General features: G+C 44.1%; 1 protein-coding gene across 1 annotated transcript in view; it reads right to left on the bottom strand.

Annotated features, from left to right (window-relative positions):
* Window positions 1-13,363, bottom strand: part of LOC106604460 (mediator of RNA polymerase II transcription subunit 12) — a 44,528-nt gene extending 31,165 nt beyond the window's left edge. The window contains exons 1-12 of the mRNA XM_014199094.3: window positions 13,204-13,363; window positions 12,317-12,421; window positions 12,011-12,202; window positions 11,484-11,643; window positions 11,035-11,210; window positions 7,404-7,514; window positions 5,305-5,577; window positions 4,645-4,791; window positions 3,122-3,221; window positions 2,723-2,859; window positions 643-774; window positions 36-162 (exon numbers count right to left, since the gene is read on the bottom strand). Of these exons, the coding sequence (XP_014054569.2) occupies window positions 36-162; window positions 643-774; window positions 2,723-2,859; window positions 3,122-3,221; window positions 4,645-4,791; window positions 5,305-5,577; window positions 7,404-7,514; window positions 11,035-11,210; window positions 11,484-11,643; window positions 12,011-12,202; window positions 12,317-12,421; window positions 13,204-13,305 (1,762 nt within the window). The 5' untranslated portion in view covers window positions 13,306-13,363. The remainder of the gene's footprint in view (window positions 1-35; window positions 163-642; window positions 775-2,722; window positions 2,860-3,121; window positions 3,222-4,644; window positions 4,792-5,304; window positions 5,578-7,403; window positions 7,515-11,034; window positions 11,211-11,483; window positions 11,644-12,010; window positions 12,203-12,316; window positions 12,422-13,203) is intronic.
* Between the last annotated feature and the right edge of the window lie 642 nt (window positions 13,364-14,005).

Genomic DNA, 14,005 nt, shown 5'->3' with positions numbered 1-14,005 from the left:
TAATTGACTACTAGTGAAGTGAAGGGCAGACTCACTGAGCATGGGGGCCTGGGTGTCCAGGAACTGCAGGAGCACGTCTTGAAACACAGGCAGGGTGGCCGCCGAAAGAGATCCTGACGAAACTGAGCCTTTCTCATCCACCACCTCTGACTCGCCGCACCTCTGCGAACACAGACAAGCACACACACAGCCTGAGAACCACTGCCATTGAGCAAATATCCCTTACATCTGTGAAAAGCATGGTATAACATTTGAACAATAGTTTCTTCGGTTTTGTATACACATGTTTGCAGGGAATTCAGTTTAATTAAATGGATTGTGACAGCATTGCACACAACAATAGCCTTGAGGAAATACAAAAACCTATACCTCACATCTTCTAAAACAGTTCAGAATCTTGTTATTAAAGGCTGTGGCCATCTTCATCCTTTATTTACACAGGTGAAATCTCGGGATTAAGGTCTCTTTTGCAAGAGAGACCTGTTCTCATGAGGCAAGAAAGAAGACAAGAAGTATCCTTGAGAATACTCAGGAACAGCTGTGGCCGAGTGACAAGGCCATGTGTCACTGTGGGGCAGTCACGGTGCTGTAGTCATGAATTGGAAATGTGTATGTGCACGAGTGCGTGGGCCACTGTCTCACCTCGGCTTCGATCTCTGCCTGTCTCTTTTCCAGCAGCTTGGCGACCACCATGGCCCTGTGACGGCCAGACCTCTTGCAGCACACCGCCCACTCACACAGCAGGGTCACCACGGCATCGTCATCAGGGGACATCTAAACAGAGAGAAACATGACCATACAGCACGGAAGCCTGGGCCCATCTAAGTAGTGTTTCTAGAAGAATACAATAGAATACAGTTCATTCTCTCCAGAAGAAGAAATTCTATGTGTTTTACAGTAATGATTAGGGCCAGATGGTGTTAGTTGGCCTCTTGCTCACACTTGACATTTTGCCTTTTTATCTGTGATTGAAAAACATTAAAAGGTCCAATGCAGCTATTTTTATCTCAATATCATTTCTGGGCAACAATTAAGTACCTTACTGTGATTGTTTCAAATTTTAATGGTCAAAAAGAAACAAAAATAACTTCTTAGCAAAGGGACATTTATCAAGCACGGATTTCCTTCAGGAAAGTATAAAAACATAGATTTTTTACACATCTTGTTACGTTACAGCCTTATTCTAAAATTGATTAAATACTTCCCCCCCCTCAATCTACACACAATACCCCATAATGACAAAACAAAAACGGCAGCAGAATTTTTTACCAATAATAAAAAGAAATTATTTACATAAGTATTCAGTCATTTTGCTATGAGACTCGAAATTGAGCACGTCAGAGCAAAAACCAAGCCATGAGGTTGAAGGATTTGTCCGTAGAGCTCTGAAAAAGGATTGTGTCAAGGCACAGATCTGGGGATGGGTACCAAAAGATTTCTGCAGCATTGGAGGTCCGCAAGAACACAGTGGCCTCCATTTTTAAATGGAAAAAGTTTGGAACCACCAAACTGAGCAATCGGGGGAGAAGGGCCTTGGTCAGGGAGGTGACCAAGAACCCGATGGTCACTCTCTTCACAGAGCTCCAGAGTTCCTCTATGGAGATGGGAGAACATTCCAGAAGGGCAACCATCTCTGCAGCGCTCTACCAATCAGGCCTTTATGGTAGAGTGGCCAGACGGAAGCCACTCCTCAGTAAAAAGGCACACGACAGCCTGCTTGGAGTTTGCCAAAAGGCACCTAAAGACTCTCAGACCGTGAGAAACAAGATTTTCTGGTCTGATGAAACCAAGATTGAACTCTTTGGCTGAATGCCAAGCGTCACATCTGGAGGAAATGGAGCAAAGTACAGAGAGCTCCTTGATGAAAACCTGCTTCAGAGCGCTCAGGACCTGACTGGGGCGATGGTTCACGTTCCAACAGGACAACGACCCTAAGCACACAACCAAGACAACGCAGGAGTGGCTTCGGGACAAATCTCTGAATGTTCTTGAGTGGCCCAGTCAGAGCCCAGACTTGAACCCAATCAAACATCTCTGGAGACCTGAAAGTAGCTGTGCAGTTACACTCCCCATCCAACCTGACAGAGCTTGAGAGAATCTGCAGAGAAGAATGGGAGAAACTCCCCAAACAGGTGTGCCAAGCTTATAGCATCATACCCAAGAAGACTCAAGGTTGTAATCACTGCGAAAGGTGCTTCCACAAAGTACTGAGTAAAGGGTCTGAGTAAAGGGTCTGAACACTTATGTAAATGTCCCGTGTGGCTCAGTTGGTAGAGCATGGTGTTTGCAACACCAGGGTTGTGGGTTCGATTCCCACGGGGGGACCAGTACGGAGAAATTTTTTGTATGAAATGTATGCATTCACTACTGTAAGTCGCTCTGGATAAGAGCCTCTGTTAAATGACTAAAATGTAAATGATATGTACATTTATGTAACATTTTTATACATTTGCAAACATTTCTAAAAACCTGTTTTAGATTTGTCATTATGGGGTATTATGTGTAGATTGACGAGGGAAAAAACTATTTAATCAATTTTAGAATAAGGCTGTAACGTAAGAAAATATGGAAAAAGTCAAGGGGTCTGAATACTTTCCAAATGCAATGTGTGTGTGTGATACATAAAAAACAGGAAAAAAATCACATTTTAACTGCAATGGGCCTTTGAAGTCTTCAGACTTGACATATGCAAGAATGGTCATCTAAGAGAAAACATCTTTACCTCGTGGCCGTCTTTGCTCTGGCCCGAGCCGAAGATGCGGTTGTAAAGGGAATCCAGGGAGTTGCTGAAGTCTGACTTCTCAAAGCTGTGGTTGTCTAGAACCTCCAGGGTGTGTAGGACCCTTCCAATGGTGAAGCCTGGCGAAAGCAAGTAAAACACAAAATGTTACTAATTTCCTTTTTCCTTATACATCCAGGGCCAGATTCCCAGACAAAGATGAAGCCTAGTGCTGGGCTATAAAGCATGCTCAGTGGAGAATCTCTGTTGAATTAGATTATTAGTCCAGGACTAGTCTTAATCTTTGTCTGGGAAACCAGCCCATGTAGTCATTGTCTGGATGCAATGTCATGTCATTTTATAGGTGTTATTGATCTAATCATGAAGGAGCAGTTTCCTTACCAGCAGTTGTCTCCTGACATTTATCAAAGGACCAGCGGAACTCCACAGCCTGCCCTCTGTCCTTGACCTGCTCCTCTATTTCTCTGACCTTTGCACGGACCTGAGGTAAAAGCACAGATAAGACTGAGATAAGCAGATGGGACGACTGAGAAGACAAAGTCAATAGGCATGCAATGATGTCAACCTCTCAGCGTGTGGAAGGCCATCATTCAACTGACAAATGCATTAGTCCAAATCCAAACCCCAAATGCATTAGTCATACTCCAAATGCATTAGTCATAATCTAAACTCCAAATGCATTAGTCATAATCCAAACTCCAAATGCATTAGTCATAATCCAAACTCCAAATGCATTAGTCATACTCCAAATGCATTAGTCATACTCCAAATGCATTAGTCATACTCCAAATGCATTAGTCATACTCCAAATGCATTAGTCATACTCCAAATGCATTAGTCATACTCCAAATGCATTAGTCATACTCCAAATGCATTAGTCATACTCCAAATGCATTAGTCATACTCCAAATGCATTAGTCATACTCCAAATGCATTAGTCATACCCCAAATGCATTAGTCATAATCCAAACCCCAAATGCATTAGTCATAATCCAAACTCCAAATGCATTAGTCATACTCCAAATGCATTAGTCATACTCCAAATGCATTAGTCATAATCTAAACTCCAAATGCATTAGTCATAATCCAAACCCCAAATGCATTAGTCATACTCCAAACTCCAAATGCATTAGTCATACTCCAAACTCCAAATGCATTAGTCATACTCCAAATGCATTAGTCATACTCCAAATGCATTAGTCATACTCCAAATGCATTAGTCATACTCCAAATGCATTAGTCATAATCCATACTCCAAATGCATTAGTCATAATCCATACTCCAAATGCATTAGTCATAATCCATACTCCAAATGCATTAGTCATAATCCAAACTCCAAATGCATTAGTCATACTCCAAACTCCGCATTAGTCATACCCCAAATGCATTAGTCTTAATCCAAACCCCAAATGCATTAGTCATAATCCAAACTCCAAATGCATTAGTCATACTCCAAATGCATTAGTCATACTCCAAATGCATTAGTCATACTCCAAATGCATTAGTCATACTCCAAATGCATTAGTCATAATCCATACTCCAAATGCATTAGTCATAATCCAAACTCCAAATGCATTAGTCATAATCCAAACTCCAAATGCATTAGTCATAATCCAAACTCCAAATGCATTAGTCATAATCCAAACTCCAAATGCATTAGTCATAATCCAAACTCCAAATGCATTAGTCATAATCCAAACTCCAAATGCATTAGTCATAATCCAAACTCCAAATGCATTAGTCATAATCCAAACTCCAAATGCATTAGTCATAATCCAAACTCCAAATGCATTAGTCATAATCCAAACTCTAAGCAATATAAAGTCAATGCCAAAGGTACAGTGGCATGGAATATCTTCCAAGGCGGGAAGAAACCTTGACAGGAACCAGACTCTGGGCCTAACCTGCTGTGTAAAGGTGCTGTTGCCCCCCGGCATGGGCAGGTTGGAGGGCGATATGGGGAGTAGGTCCAGTGGGGAACCAGTCTTGTTCCGGCTGTCTGTCAGAGAGTAGTGCCACACCAGGGCACTGGGACAGCACAGCACGATACTCTGATGAAACCAAGACCAGGAAAAGAACAATTCAGGGATGTGATTGACAATATGGGAAATCAGGAAAAATGTCATCTACAATACAATTTCATCAGGAACAATCCCAAACCTGATAATGTAACCAGAGCTAGTTTACCAACATAGCCATGTACTTACTATATTAGCCTCATGGCTTACCAGTAACATTAATAGTAGTGTAATAGTACTTACTATATTAGCCTCATGGCTTAACAGTAACATTAATAGTAGTGTAATAGTACTTACTATACTAGCCTCATGGCTCAACAGCAATATTAATAGTAGTGTAATAGTACTTACTATACAAGCCTTATGGCTTAACAGCAATAGTGTGAATAGTACTTACTATACTAGCCTTATGGCTTAACAGCAATATTAATAGTACTTACTATACTAGCCTTATGGCTTAACAGCAATATTAATAGTAGTGTAATAGTACTGCAGTAGCAGACAATCCATTCAATTCAGTGGAAAGGCTATTCAGTGTGTTTGTACCTGTAGCATGCAGCTGAGCCCAAACACCAAGGGCCTGTGTTGAGGGCAGATGTAGAAGTCTGTGAAGGGGGTCTGGGGTTGGTTGCCCCCCGTGGGCTGGGAGGTGGGTGTGGGGGGCAGGGCATTCCCCGGCTGCGCCAGGATGCTGTGTGCCGGGTGCCCCCCGGCGCCGGGTCCCAGGCTCCCGTCGCTTAGCAGCAGGTTGAGGCGTCGCGTGCAGAAGTAGGCCAGTCTCCGAGACAGGTAGGCCGACAGCACAAACTCCCCTGAGTACTGAGAGAGGGTACACGACTCACAATGTCAGTTCTAACCCCCCTGAGTACTGAGGGAGGGGACACGACTCACAATGTCAGTTCTAACCCCCCTGAGAAGTGAGGGAGGGTACATGACTCACAATGTCAGTTCTAACTCCCCTGAGTACTGAGGGAGGGTACACGACTCACAATGTCAGTTCTAACTCCCCTGAGTACTGAGGGAGGGGACACGACTCACAATGTCAGTTCTAACCCCCCTGAGTACTGAGGGAGGGGACACGACTCACAATGTCAGTTCTAACCCCCCTGAGTACTGAGGGAGGGGAATTGACTCACAATGTCAGTTCTAACCCCCCTGAGTACTGAGGGAGGGGACACGACTCACAATGTCAGTTCTAACCCCCCTGAGAAGTGAGGGAGGGTACATGACTCACAATGTCAGTTCTAACTCCCCTGAGTACTGAGGGAGGGTACATGACTCACAATGTCAGTTCTAACCCCCCTGAGTACTGAGGGAGGGGACACGACTCACAATGTCAGTTCTAACCCCCCTGAGTACTGAGGGAGGGGACACGACTCACAATGTCAGTTCTGACCCCCCTGAGAAGTGAGGGAGGGTACACGACTCACAATGCCAGTTCTAACCCCCCTGAGTACTGAGGGAGGGTGCACGACTCACAATGTCAGTTCTAACCCCCCTGAGTACTGAGGGAGGGGAATTGACTCACAATGTCAGTTCTAACCCCCCTGAGTACTGAGGGAGGGTACACGACTCACAATGTCAGTTCTAACCCCCCTGAGTACTGAGGGAGGGTGCACGACTCACAATGTCAGTTCTAACCCCCCTGAGTACTGAGGGAGGGGATTGACTCACAATGTCAGTTCTAACCCCCCTGAGTACTGAGGGCGGGGACACGACTCACAATGTCAGTTCTAACTCCCCTGAGTACTGAGGGAGGGTGCACGACTCACAATGTCAGTTCTAACCCCCCTGAGAAGTGAGGGAGGGTACACGACTCACAATGTCAGTTCTAACCCCCCTGAGTACTGAGGGAGGGGACACGACTCACAATGTCAGTTCTAACCCCCCTGAGAAGTGAGGGAGGGTACACGACTCACAATGTCAGTTCTAACTCTTCAGAGCTGATAAGTGATCACAGCAATGGAATATAGGGAAAAACGGGGGATGTACAGTTGGGGGCATTCAAAACTTAACATTTACTGCAGCTCAGGTAAAAACATTTTCTTTAAAGTAGATTAAACTGCACTTCCAAGGGCATATGTCAGAAAATGTTTTCATTAGATAGGTTATTGTTAGACGATTGCTACTTTACTTGGTGCCTGCTAGATAATTTGTCGCATTAACAATGTACCATTGCTGCACAAAAAGTAATTTGAAAAATAAGATTTTAATGTCCCCAATTGTATAATTAGAGGATGTAAGAACCTGGACTTTTCCTGATTAGTGAAGATAAACTACATCTCTATGAGTGTCTCCTCAAGTCACTTCTTCCACATGAAATACGTGGTTTGCTACTGGATGGAGAATGAAATTCATCACTGCATTAGGAGAAACATGGCCCAATGCTCTAACCGCTAGGCTAGTAACTGAAAGGTTGCTAGTTCGCATCCCAAAGCTGACAAGGTGAAAAATCTGCCGATGTGCCCTTGAATAAGGAACCTAACCCTAATTGCTCCGAGGGTGTCTCAGGGAGAGTGGGATAAGCAAAAACCTCATTTCCAATTCACACATGCATATTAATACACATGTGAAACAGGACAAATATAAACACCAACCAAATGATTATTAAGATGGGCGCTAAAGGGATGGTATATTGGCATTACCTGTAGCAGGAGGGGCAGCAGCAGCTTCAGAAGCTCATCCTCTCCAGGTCGGACTTTCTCGAAGCATTCCAACACCCACGTCAGGAACTCGTGTCTATCTAGCATGCCATCCTGGACACAAGCAAACAACCGTTTGTAATTGCTTGTTCTTCTACAGCATGAAGTATTTATGGTTAGTTAAAGTGATGCTCCAGAACTTTGTATAATTTCAGCCATTAGTTTTGAAAGTGGCGATCACGAGCCAAAGCGTAACCCCGTTTTTTGTGTACTACGTCATCCACTTCCTATGATAAGTTACACCATGCATTTTTTTGTTGTTGCAATTCGTATGACATGTTACGAACCTAATTGGTACAATATATGTTATGAGTTTGTTGTGCTTAAGATTCCGGACTGCATCTTTAACGCTATGCAATTACTCCATTTCACTATTAGTCAGTGTAAACAATGTGCTGTATGATGCGGGCGAGCAAGAGACGATCATCCAAAAAATTCCCAAACTGTTTTGTCTTGCTTGTGAATCTATCTAACCTTAGTCAGAAAATGCATACATTGTCTTATCGGTTACCTCATAGTTTAGTTGACAAGAGAAATGGCTCACCCTCTAAATAGAAGCTAACTTGCTAGCTGTTTACTGCTATTTTTCCCCTAATGAACCCGGCATGCAGCACGTTGCTTATGCAGTGACATAGTGAAATAGGGTTATACTACCATGACAGACAGCTGTGTAATGACAAAAAGCAAACATTGAAGTCACAAAATTCTAACCAAGTAACAACTCAATCCATTTCAAACTGTTTAGTGAATATATGACTTTGATGTTTGCTTTTTGTCAATACACACACACACACATATAAATAAACTCAGAAAACAATGTCCCTTTTTCAGGAACCTGTCTTTCAAAGATAATTCGTAAAAATCCAAATAACTTCACAGATCGTCATTGTAAAGGGTTTAAACACTGTTTCCCATGCTTGTTCAATGAACCATAAACAATTAATGAACATGCACCTGTGGAACGGTCGTTAAGACACTAACAAGCTTACGGACGGTAGGCAATTAAGGTCAGTTATGAAAACTTAAAGAGGCCTTTCTACTGACTCTGAAAAACACCAAAAGAAAGATGCCCAGGGTCCTTGCTCATCTGCGTGAACGTGCCTTAGGCGTGCTGCAAGGAGGCATGAGGCCTGCAGATGTGGCCAGGGCAATAAATTGCAATGTCCGTACTGTGAGACGCCTAAGACAGCGCTACAGGGAGACAGGATGGACAGCTGATCATCCTCGCATTGGTAGACCATGTGTAACAACACCTGCACAGGATGGGTACATCCGAACATCACACCTGCGGGACAGGTACAGGATGGCAACAACAACTGCCCGAGTTACACCAGGAACGCACAATCCCTCCATCAGTGCTGAGACTGTCCGCAATAGGCTGAGAGAGGCTGGACTGAGGGCTTGTAGGCCTGTTGTAAGGCAGGTCCTCACCAGACATCACCGGCAACAACGTCGCCTATGGGCACAAATCCACCATCGCTGGACCAGACAGGACTGGCAAAAAGTGCTCTTCACTGACGAGTCGCGGTTTTGTCTCACCGGGGTGTTGGTCGGATTCGCGTTTATCGTCGAAGGAATGAGCATTACACCGATGCCTGTACTCTGGAGCGGGATCAATTTGGAGGTGGAGGGTCCGTCATGGTCTGGGGGCGGTGTGTCACAGCATCATCGGACTGAGCTTGTTGTCATTGCAGGAAATCTCAACGCTGTGCGTTACAGGGAAGACATCCTCCTCCCTCGTGGTACCCTTCCTGCAGGCTCATCCTGACATGACCCTCCAGCATGACAATGCCACCAGCCATACTGCTCATTCTGTGCGTGATTTCCTGCAAGACAGGAATGTCAGTGTTCTGCCATGGCCAGCGAAGAGCCCGGATCTCAATCCCATTGAGCACGTCTGGGACCTGTTGGATCGGAGGGTGAAGGCTAGGGCCATTCCCCCCAGAGATGTCCGGGAATTTGCAGGTGCCTTGGTGGAAGAGTGGGGTAACATCTCACAGCAAGAACTGGCAAATCTGGTGCAGTCCATGAGGAGATGCACTGAAGTACTTAATGCAGCTGGTGGCCACACCAGGTCCCCCAAGAACACAGTGGCCTCCATCATTCTTAAATGGAAGACGTTTGGAACCACCTAGACTCATCCTAGAGCTAGCCGCCCAGCCAAACTGAGCAATCGGGGGAGAAGGGCCTTGGTCAGGGAGGTGACCAAGAACCCGAAGACCACTTTGCCCTAGAGTTCCTTTGTGGAGATGGGAAAACCTTCCAGAAGGACAATCATCTCTGCAGCACCCCACCATTTAGGTCTTTATGGTAGAGTGGTCAGACAGAAGCCACTCCTCAGTAAAAGGCACATGTCAGCCTGCTTGGAGTTTTCCAAAAGGCACCTAAAGGACTTGAAACCAAGATTGCTCTTTGACCTGAATGCCAAGCGTCATGTCTGGAGGAAACTGGCACCATTCCTATGGTGAAGCATGGTGGTGGCAGCATGGGGATGTTTTCAGCGGAAGGGACTGGGAGACTAGTCAGGTTTGATGGAAAGATGAATGGAGCAAAGTACAGAGAGATCCTTGATGAAAACCTGCTCCAGAGCGCTCAGGACCTCAGACTGGGGCAAAGGTTCACCTTCCAACAGGACTATGACCCTAAGCACACAACCAAGACAACGCAGGAGTGGCTTCGGGACAAGTCTCTGAATGTCCTTGAGTGGCCCAGCCAGAGCCCGGACTTGAACCCGATCGAACATCTCTGGAGAGAACTGAAAAGGCACCCAAGTGATAGACTGTTCTTTCTGCTACCGCACGGCAAGCGGTACCGGAGAGCCAAGTCTAGGTCCAAAAGGCTCCTTAACAGCTTCTACCCCGAAGCTATAAGACTGCTGAACAATTAATCAAATGGCCACCCGGACTATTTTCTTCGACCCCTCCTTTGTTTTTACACTGCTGCTACTCGCTGTTTATTATCTATGCATAGTCACTTTACCCCAACCTACATGTACAAACTACCTCGACTAACCTGTATCCCCGCACATTGACTCGGTACCGGTACCCCTGTATATAGCCTCGTTATTGTTATGTAATTTTATTGTGTTACTTTTTATTTTGTACTTTAGTTTATTTAGTAAATATTTTCTTAACAATTTCTTGAACTGCATTGCTGGTTAAGGGCTTGCAAGTAAGCATTTCACAGTAAGGTCTACTACACCTGTTGTAGTCGGAGCATGTGATAAATAAAATGTCATTTGATTTTGATATAGCTGTGCAGTAACTCTCCCCATCCAACCTGATAGAGCTTGAGAGCATCTGCAGAGAAGAATGGGAGAAACTCCCCAAAGTTTTTTTTATCCAAAGCGACTTAGTCATGTGTGCATACATTTGATGCATGGGTTGCCCTGGGAATCGAACCCACAATCCTGGTGTTTCAAGGGCCATGCTCTACCAGTTGAAGCATATTTATTTTGCTTATCAAACGCATCAGACATGGCAGATACATAGGTCCCCGGTGGAGACAGACGTGGAACCTGAGATAGGCAGGCAAACAGACAAAAAAACCCAGACAAACCAATGGACCAACCAACCTGGAACATGAACATGGCCAGCTTCTCGTTGTACTCCCACTGCTTCATGGCCGTGTCTACCTCGGCCGGATTGGCCGGGAGGGGGGAGCCACAGCCCTGGCTGGGAGACTGGCGGTAGAACTCGGCCACCTTCTGCAACTGCTCCCACAGGTACTTAGTGATGATCTGAGTCCATTCTGCAGTGCAGACAGAAAGAACACAGTTAGAGTTCAATTCATCCCAGTGGCATATGCTCCTGTTAATGCAGCATGACTGAGCAGAATTCTAGAGATGTAGCAGCCTATCTTTTCTAAATGGCAGTGAACACACTCAGGATATTGGAATGTTCCATTATTGAGGAGCTTTGGCCACAGGGGGCTAGCTGGAACATGCTCAATCATTAAAAAAAAAACGATGTTGTTCAAGGAAGGATGGTTAGGCTATATATTTTTTAAGGAGTGCTTGATTACCTATGCAGGGGTCAATCACGTGCCGCTTCTTGACTTTTGTTTCTGTGATGGCGGCGTGATACGCACAGGTCATCTTGATCATCCATGCCGAACGCGTCACAGGTACTGTGTACTTGGCCAAGTAGCCAAAAACCTCCTCCTTTTTACTAAAGATCGGCACCTGGTACAGAAACCCAAACAATCCCAGTAAAGGAAGATGTAGCACAAAAATAACAAATGTTTTTATAATTTACAAGTCAGTCTTATAAATCTCAACGTAGTTACTTTGAATGATATTAGGAAGATAGTGTATAAGTCTCCCAAGCAGACATATTGCGGTTAAATTTGTGTTGGTCAAAGGAAGAATAGGGCCACGTTCAGCAGGCAAACATTTTTGAACTTTGCAGATATAAATGTCATGAATAGAGCCAGCATGACTCAGTCTACATGTCAGAGTCTTGTTTGTTTTACATACAGTAACATATTTCTATCACAATGTGATGCTCTGCTGAACGTGCCCCCAGGGGTGTTTTGGTACAAAGTCCTACCTTCTTGGCCAGCTGGGTGAGGGGTTTAGTCCCAGCCAAGTCTGTAAACCAGTTGTTGATAGAGCTCTGTGACCTGGCAGTAACGAGCCAGAAATTGTCCTTCTGGTTGACCTGAGGCTTCCGTTTGCCTGTGTCTGGAAATGTGTTGTAGCGCAGCTTCTCTGCAATGATGCTGCTGAAGTTTGAACTAATCTGTTTGGGTAATAGGAAAGTATGCTATGAACAAGAGATCCTACAACATGCATCATTATTCACTACATGTGTCTGATACAGATGACAAAGAAACAGTGATGAGTAGAAGATCACCTTTGAGGGATTGAAGTTGACATTTTTAGCACTTCCATGTTCATCCCCAGACACAGCCGGTTGATTATTAAATCCTTGCTTCACATTCAACGCAGTCAATTCATCCTGGAACACAAATTATTTACATTAGATCTCTATTGTGAAATTCAAAACATGCAGTTGATGAAGTCACCCAATGAGCACATGTACTGGACACTGGATACCACATTCTCCACCTTTGTTTACAAAACAAATTATTATCTGAGTGGGGGACTGCTTTGCCAACTAACGTTAGGTAACTAGCTACATGATCAAATTGAGTGGAGGTTGTTTGGCAAAAAAAAATATTTTTTATTTTTTACTAAGTCTTAGGATCCCATTCCACATATGCCAGAAACGTTAAGTGACATGTCAAAGTAGCTAAATACATCATGACCATCAATGACGACATTTAACTAGCTAACCTACAGTAGCTAGTTGCTAATAACGCTAACATTAGCTAGCTATCTACCAAGCTGCTCCAAATGTATCCTAGTTGTGTTGCTAGTTAACGTTATTTGAAACGCAAACAACGGCTCGCGAAATATTTGTTCATTTTAAAGTATCATTTAGCTAGCTAGCGTTAACTAAATTACGAGTAACCGTTAGCCCCATAGAAAGCTATCAAGATAGCTAGCCAGCCAGCTAGCTGGTTGGTGTTTTCAGTGCGAGCAGGCAAACTGACAAGCCAAGTAGCTGTTCATTGTTATTACTAGAGAGACTGGTTTGGGCCTGATAGCCGTCTGGGGGGATTAACGTTAGCTAACGTTAGCAACCATAGCGTAGCTAAGGGCTCCTTTCCAAATAGGCTCTTTGTGTCAATTTCTCTTTGCAACGTTGGATTGACAAACGATTTAAGTTTATCTGACCTCTTTTTGCTTTGGGTCTTGTGGATAAACGTCCGGAGGTCCGAGTCGTGGCCGCTTCAGGGGCCGGTGTTCGTAACTTAAGATCCCGAAAGCAGCCATCATCCAGCGGCATCACAGCCAAGGCTTTCCCCTTTCCGTTTGAGTCTTGGAAGCCGGAAGAACGCCGACGCAGACCAATGCAGACAAGAAAACTCAAATATATCCCATAATACCCCACTGCATGTCATTTCATATTCTAGCTACAAAATAATAAAATTATGTATTATTTTCCCCCATTTTTACTCATGCTATGTGTTTATTTATAAACCAGGTAGTTTAGATCCTGGATGCTGATTGGCTGAAACAGTATGTTTAATGCATAGTGTGGGATTTACTCTGTCTGATATTGCAACAAAGTGTATGTCCACTAAACAGTCTCTCTCATTGTACAAATTGTCTCTGTCTGGCTGAAGATATAAATGGATTTGCTGAACAGAAAGCTGGATGAATATTATGTAGCCTAGCCCCGGGGATTCTCGAAGTGGGGGTCTGCGGTACTGTAGGAGTTATTTATTAATACTAACAAAAACAGATTCAACGAATTTTGGACAAGGGATGCGTGGAATAAATTTAGAGAGAGTAATACAATACAACGTAATATAATGAATCTACAATTCATGTTTTTAACCTTGGGCAACATGGGCTTGGGAGGTTCACAAGGATATTGATATCCAGAGTACTCCACCAACTATACATTTTTTAACTCTACTTCTTGTATTCCCCAAAATGTATATTTTTTAACATTAATGCACTGTAATGTAAG

The sequence above is a fragment of the Salmo salar genome, chromosome 05, assembly GCF_965601325.2.
Source record: "Salmo salar chromosome 05, fSalSal1, whole genome shotgun sequence".
Taxonomy (NCBI): domain Eukaryota; kingdom Metazoa; phylum Chordata; class Actinopteri; order Salmoniformes; family Salmonidae; genus Salmo; species Salmo salar.
Note: the sequence above shows the minus strand (reverse complement) of the source record. Positions and strands in the feature narration are given on the sequence as shown.